The 6,964-nt window shown below is 48.0% G+C and overlaps 1 protein-coding gene across 1 annotated transcript; it reads left to right on the top strand.

The window, feature by feature from the left end:
- Positions 1-1,240: 1,240 nt before the first annotated feature.
- On the top strand, positions 1,241-6,571 carry LOC143363331 (uncharacterized). The gene is made up of 4 exons (XM_076803926.1): positions 1,241-1,295; positions 1,347-2,288; positions 2,976-3,784; positions 3,920-6,571. The coding sequence occupies exons 1-4, from the start codon at positions 1,241-1,243 to the stop codon at positions 6,569-6,571; spliced, it is 4,458 nt and encodes a 1,485-aa protein (XP_076660041.1).
- The last annotated feature ends 393 nt before the right edge of the window (positions 6,572-6,964 follow it).

Raw genomic sequence — 6,964 nt, 5'->3', positions numbered from 1 at the left:
CTACCCTATCCTACCCTATATCCTATCCTATCATCTATCCTATTCTGTACCCTTTCCTATCGTCAATCCTATCCTATCCTCTATGCTATCCTATCATCTATCCTATCCTCTATCCTATCGTATCCTCTATCCTATCCCATACTCTGCCCTACCCTATTGTTCAGCCGCGAGTTAAACAAAAGATCCCCTTGAAAATCCGCGGCACCGCTATTTCAAGGTGGGACCAGGGACCGATCCCTTCAAGAATAGTTTAATAGTTTTACTCGCGACTAACAAATCGGCACATCCCAACATTTGGCGTGCAGATGGTATACACGTTTTATGACACGGGCCTCTAGGGCTGTTTTTGAGAAAGTCGCCTTCACGAAACCTTTCTTAATTGCCCATTAGAATTTTCCTCGCGCCCTCAACAGCCAACCGTACTGTCATAAAACGTGGACCTACAAAGGTGGCATCGCGGGACCATCCGACGGTCCCTGGCCGATGAACATCGGGCCCACAGCTGTGATTTCGCCCGCCGAAATCCAGCGACGTTGCCACCCCGAAATGGAATACCCCCACTCCACGCCAACGCACCCCGAGTGCATGGAGAGTTGGGGTAAAACTTTTAGTCTAAATGCAACTCCCGCAAAAGCAACATCGAGATTAGACTCCGGAACTCGTCAACACGCGGACCAGCCGCTATAGTTCCGTTTGCTCCTTGCAGCATTAAATTCCAAAGTTATATTTATCATCCTTATCATCCGAAAGGATCGTAAGGTCGCGCCGAGTAGCGTCGTCGAAACACCCTCGATTGAGGAATTTACGCCTCCTCATAGATTCTACGACAGAGTCTACGCCGCGAAAGGTGCCCGCTCCGTCGGAAAGTACATTGGTCCTTCGAGCCGGATCATCAGTGCCGTGTGATCCAAAAAATAAATGACACTGAGTGACAGTTACAGTGGACAAAAGACTTTGTGAACGTGATTCAACGCAGCCTTGCGCATCGTTTACAACGGGACAACACCTGCAATCGGGAGATCCTGTCTGGACCAACCAGCATCCCAACAACTTGCAGTATCCCGGATTACCAAGGGCTGGACCAACCAGCATCTGGAAAGTCGCAGTTTGTGGGCCAAGCAATTGACGATTTGGGTCAACGCCAGGTGTCTGACACCAGTTCACCATCCTGAATTCAGCGCATCAAAGGTAGGCTCGTTTTTCGTTCGTCAATCTCCCAAAACATCTCCTTCATCACAAAATGCCTCCGACAAACCCATCCTTGTCTCAAGCAACGGCTCTCAGCACTTTAAAGCGTAAGCGCGGCAGTGTAATCGGTCAGATTACGGCATTCTCGAAATTCTTAGATTCCGTCGATACCGAACAACCACCTGACATAGATCTTATAAAAATGCATTTGAACGGTCTCATTGAATTTTGGAAGCGTTTCGATGATATACAATCCGAGCTAGAGGCATTAGACGAAAACCAGGAACCTCGCCGATACGAGATACAAAACGAGTACTACGCGATAGTTGTCAGAGCCAACAAAATAATAGAAAAGGCGCAACCAACTTTGCCCCAACGTCGCGGAACAGTCGAGTCACTCGCGACATCGGTAACTGCTCCGATGGCAATCAAGTTACCAGAAATGCGGTTGCCATCGTTCGACGGAAACATCGAAGATTGGGTATCATATTTCGACACATTCAAATCAACGATTGACTCGAATGAAAATCTGACTCCGTTGCAAAAACTGCAGTACCTCCGTTCAACCTTACACGGAAAGGCGTTGAAGTGCATCTCCGCGTTAAACACGACAGACGCGAATTATTACGATGCAATAGAACTGCTCAAAAGGAAGTACGATTGTCCGCGGAGAATAATCTTAAAACATTGCGACGCAATTAGGGATTATCCGAGATTAGTAAAGGACACTCCAGAGGCGTTAGACGATCTCGTGAACTCGGTCAACCAGCATCTACGAGCCTTGAAAAATCTAGGAGAAGACTTCACAAGATGTAACGGCTTTTTAATATCAATGATATTATCCAAGGTTAGCAGCGACACTGCATGGCTTTGGGAACTAACGATAAAAGGCAAAAACATGCCGTCGTACACGGACCTCTTGGATTTTCTCGAGAAACGCGCAAGTTGCGCACAAACTGGACCATCCAGTGCCTCCGCGGTGCCATTACGCCCTAGACCGAATTTTACAAGCTATCCGCAATCGACACGCCCCAGCGCGAACTTCACAAGCCATCCGCAGTCAACAAGACCACCCGCCAGATCACACGCTTTCGTAACGAGTAAAACACGTCAGACCGCCGATAACAAATCAAAAAACGCGTCGAATTTTAACGAAACGCGTCCAAATTCACAACCGAAGGAGTGCCCGATCTGCTACGGAGATCATAGCACATGGGGTTGCGAAAAATTCCGCGGAATGACTCCCGAAAAACGCAAGTTCGCCGTTGAAAGGGCCAAATTATGCACCAACTGCCTACACCCAGGGCATAGCGCGCAAAATTGCGATCGAGGTTCATGCCGAATATGTCAGCTACGACACCACACGTTGCTTCATCACTTCGAGCAGCAAGCGTCAACAAGCGGAACAATAAACGCTCAATCCGATACAGAATGACGGCTAAGACACAGAGAACAAAACGGAACGGGCTACCATCGAGCGTTCACCATAAACGCAATCACAAACGAAATTTTAGTTACGGCACAAATCCAGATCTTCAACAAAAATAAACGTCCGATAGATTGTCGAGCATTAATCGACACTTGCGCATCGATTAACTTAATTTCTGAACGCCTTGCTCAAAAAATCAACATCCCGCGGATGAAATGCTCGGTTCCCATTGGTTCTCTGAACGCTATGACCACTGTAGCAACCCACGCACTGAAGGCTACTATAGCTTCGCGAGTAAGCAATTACCAACGTTCGCTTACGTTCCTCATTGTGAACGACATCGCGCCTTTCGTTCCAGATCAAGAGATTGATCGCGGAACAATAAAAATTCCGCCGAATCTGCACCTTGCAGATCCGGAATTCCATCGACCGGCACCGATCGATTTGTTATTAGGATCCGGAACAGCCCTCTCAATCTTATGCGTCGGCCAAATTGTCTTGTCACGCCCAGATGAGTCCGATCTCTACCTTCAAAAATCGCAACTCGGTTGGGTCATCGGGGGGAGCGCGCCAGTCACTTCTCCTGCTCATGGCACACTTTGCCACGCGACCACCGCGTTACAATTCGACCTCACCCGTTTCTGGGAGGTTGAAGAAGGCCCACAAAGACAGCATCTGTCTGAATCTGATATAATTTGCGAAAGCCATTTCCAAGAACACACAGTTCGGAATCGTGACGGCAGATACGTCGTGGCTTTACCTTTCAACGAGAAATTGTCGCGTCTCGGAGACTCCAAGGTACAAGCGAAAAAAAGACTCCATTCATTGGAGCGAAAACTCCAACGAGAACCCGCACTCAAGCAAGAGTATCATGCGGTGATCCAAGAATACCTTGACCTCGGACACATGAGCGAACTGCCACAGGAACAACAGTCACCTGAGGGGTATTACCTACCACATCACGGGGTCGTTAAGGTCACCAGTGACACAACCAAACTCCGCGTAGTCTTCGACGGTTCTGCCACGACTAATTCAGGCATAGCATTAAATGACGCTCTCCACACCGGTCCAAAAATTCAAGACGATCTACTCCACATTTTATTAAGATTCCGCATTCATCGATACGTACTGACGGGAGACATTGAAAAGATGTACCGACAGTTCCTTGTACGTCCGGAAGACAGGAAATTTCAGCGTATCCTCTGGCGCGATACTACGGGTTCTATTAAAACTTATGAGCTGAATACTGTGACATTTGGACTATCTGCTGCACCATATCTTGCAATTCGCTGTTTGACACAGCTCAGTCGAGACGAAGGCCACCGCTTTCCTCAAGCCGGCAAGATTTTATTGCGTGACTTTTACGTGGATGACGTTCTGACCGGTACATCGACCATAGAAGAGGCATTATCCTTACGCGAAGACCTCACACAAATACTCAAGACCGCAAGACTGACAATACGACAATGGGCATCTAATGACCTTACTCTTCTGACTGGCTTGCCCGAGCAGGCCATTAACAAAAAATTATACCTGGGAGAGTCATCCACTCTCAAAACCTTAGGGATTGTCTGGAATTCCTCAAACGACTCTATTACGTACGCAGTCGAAACTTGCTCTCCACCATCACGTTCGACCAAACGCAGTATCACCTCAGAAATAGCAAAGATATATGATCCACTAGGGCTGCTCGGGCCAGTAATTATTACGGCAAAAATGCTACTACAAAGGATCTGGACCATAAAGGTTGACTGGGACGAGTCGCTGCCAATGGATATCCATACCGAATGGATACGTTTTTATAATAAATTGCCAGCGCTGAACAACATCACGTTCCCGCGACGCACAATCATTGAATCGCCAAGAAAAGTCGAACTACACGGTTTTAGTGACGCAAGCGAAAAGGCCTACGGAGCATGCCTCTACCTGCGTACAACCGACTCACGCGGTCACAGCGAGACAACTCTTTTGTTCGCTAAATCCAAGGTCGCCCCATTGAAAACGATCTCAATACCACGACTCGAATTATGTGGAGCACTTCTGCTAACCTCTCTTGTCGAGACCGCAAAACAAGCGCTACCTGTGGAAATACATAAAACCATCTATTGGACCGACTCCACCATTGTTCTCCATTGGGTGAAGACATCTCCACACACTCTAAAAACCTTCGTGGCTAACAGAGTGTCGGAAATTCAAAGGCGCACAGCTAACGCAGATTGGCGACACGTACCCACTGCCGACAACCCGGCCGATCTTATCTCGCGAGGTCAATCACCAGAAGACTTCCTTCAACCTTCCATCTGGCAACACGGTCCGACTTGGCTCAACGAAGAAGAATCTTTCTGGCCCACTACCGAACTACCTCAACCAGAGACAATCCCAGAACAAAGGGTCGCGATTTGTCTCAAAGCATTAATTTGCGACACCACGATTCTGGACAACTGCTCCTCATGGGGAAAGCTTCAAAGAATCATCGCGCGCTGTCTCCGATGGAAAGGATCTAACACCACCAAAGGAAGTCTGACATCCTCCGAACTAAGATACGCCCACGACGTAATCATCAAACTGATACAAAGACAACACTTTGCAGAAGAATTGCGCTGCCTCTCGAGAAGCGAAATAGGCGTTAAGGGTAAGCTGCAACAACTGAACCCATTCATCGACAAAGACGGAATTCTGCGAGTAGGAGGCCGTCTGAAGAATTCGCGAATTCCATTCGCGCAAAAACATCCCATCGTCCTCCCAAAGGCTCGAATCACGGCATTAATAATAGAACACGAGCATCGAATACAATTACACGCTGGTACACAGGCTACCCTATACGCGATTAGACGCCGTTATTGGCCCATCGACGGTCGGAGTCAGGTAGGGAAAACCATCAGAAACTGCGTCCGCTGCTACCGTGTCCAACCGCCGCCAACACAATACGTGATGGGCGACCTACCTGAGGCTCGAGTCACCGACTCACGCCCATTTGCAAACGTCGGCGTTGATTATTGCGGTCCCTTTTTCATAAAGGAGCGACGATACCGAAGTCGAACCCACATTAAAGTATATGTCGCAGTTTTCGTTTGCCTCTCAGTAAAAGCCATTCACCTAGAATTGGTTAGCGATCTTACCTCCGAAGCATTTATAGCAGCCCTACGTCGTTTCATTGCTAGACGAGGTCATTGTATTAACATTTACTCTGACAATGGCACCAATTTCGTCGGCGCCAACAACGAGCTTCGAGACCTCCGCGAACTTTTGCAGTCCGATGACCACAACGAGAAGGTCAAAACCTTTCTTGCTGACCGATCCATCACGTGGAATTTTATTCCTCCATTAACACCTCACTTCGGCGGCATCTGGGAAGCGGCCGTGAAATCATTCAAGCGTCATTTCTGGCGTATCGCAGGTGCTGAACGATTTACATTTGAAGTGTTCAACACTTTAATTATTGAGATAGAAGCCGTTCTAAATTCACGTCCTTTAACTCCCATTTCATCAGACCCAAATGACACCCTTGTCCTAACTCCTGGCCATTTCCTGATTGGCGACTCGTTAACGAGTCTGCGCGAGCGCGATTTCAGGGATGTGCCATCAAACAGACTTTCAACCTGGCAACATATCCAGAAACTAAAGCAGCATTTCTGGAACCGATGGTACAAGGAGTACCTAAACGAGATGACGAGTCGTTCGAGATGGTCCAGCGGTACACACCCCATCAAGGAGGGCACCATCGTGCTCTTGAGGGAGGACAACGTACCACCGATGCAGTGGCCACTCGGGAGAGTCATCAAGGTCTACCCCGGATCTGATGGCATAGTTCGAGCTGCAACAGTGAGAACAGCCACAACCACACTCGATCGGGGCGTAAAACGGCTTGTACCGTTACCGAACCAGCCAGAGGAGGAACCACGGGATCCAACATCGACGTCAAGAACGCGCGATCCCTCAACCGATAATAACTAATTTATCGTAATCGCTAAGCTTTAGCTCATAAGATAGTTTACTTGTTCATTCTAGTACTTTAAACCTAGCGTATCTTTAATCCTATATAGATTTATTTTGATCGCGAGTCTCTCAACGGGGGGAGGATGTTCAGCCGCGAGTTAAACAAAAGATCCCCTTGAAAATCCGCGGCACCGCTATTTCAAGGTGGGACCAGGGACCGATCCCTTCAAGAATAGTTTAATAGTTTTACTCGCGACTGACAAATCGGCACATCCCAACATTTGGCGTGCAGATGGTATACACGTTTTATGACACGGGCCTCTAGGGCTGTTTTTGAGAAAGTCGCCTTCACGAAACCTTTCTTAATTGCCCATTAGAATTTTCCTCGCGCCCTCAACAGCCAACCGTACT

This window comes from Halictus rubicundus, unplaced genomic scaffold (genome assembly GCF_050948215.1).
Source record: "Halictus rubicundus isolate RS-2024b unplaced genomic scaffold, iyHalRubi1_principal scaffold0033, whole genome shotgun sequence".
Lineage (NCBI taxonomy): Eukaryota > Metazoa > Arthropoda > Insecta > Hymenoptera > Halictidae > Halictus > Halictus rubicundus.
Note: the sequence above shows the minus strand (reverse complement) of the source record. Positions and strands in the feature narration are given on the sequence as shown.

Excerpts from the sequence above, each read along its gene's own strand:
- LOC143363331 (XM_076803926.1), top strand. The coding sequence starts at position 1,241 with ATGCCTCCGACAAACCCATCCTTGTCTCAAGCAACGGCTCTCAGCACT. Across the intron at positions 1,296-1,346 it reads GGCTCTCAGCACTTTAAAGC|ATTCCGTCGATACCGAACAA; the intron begins GTAAGCGCGGCA and ends CGAAATTCTTAG. Across the intron at positions 2,289-2,975 it reads ATCACACGCTTTCGTAACGA|ATCAAGAGATTGATCGCGGA; the intron begins GTAAAACACGTC and ends CTTTCGTTCCAG.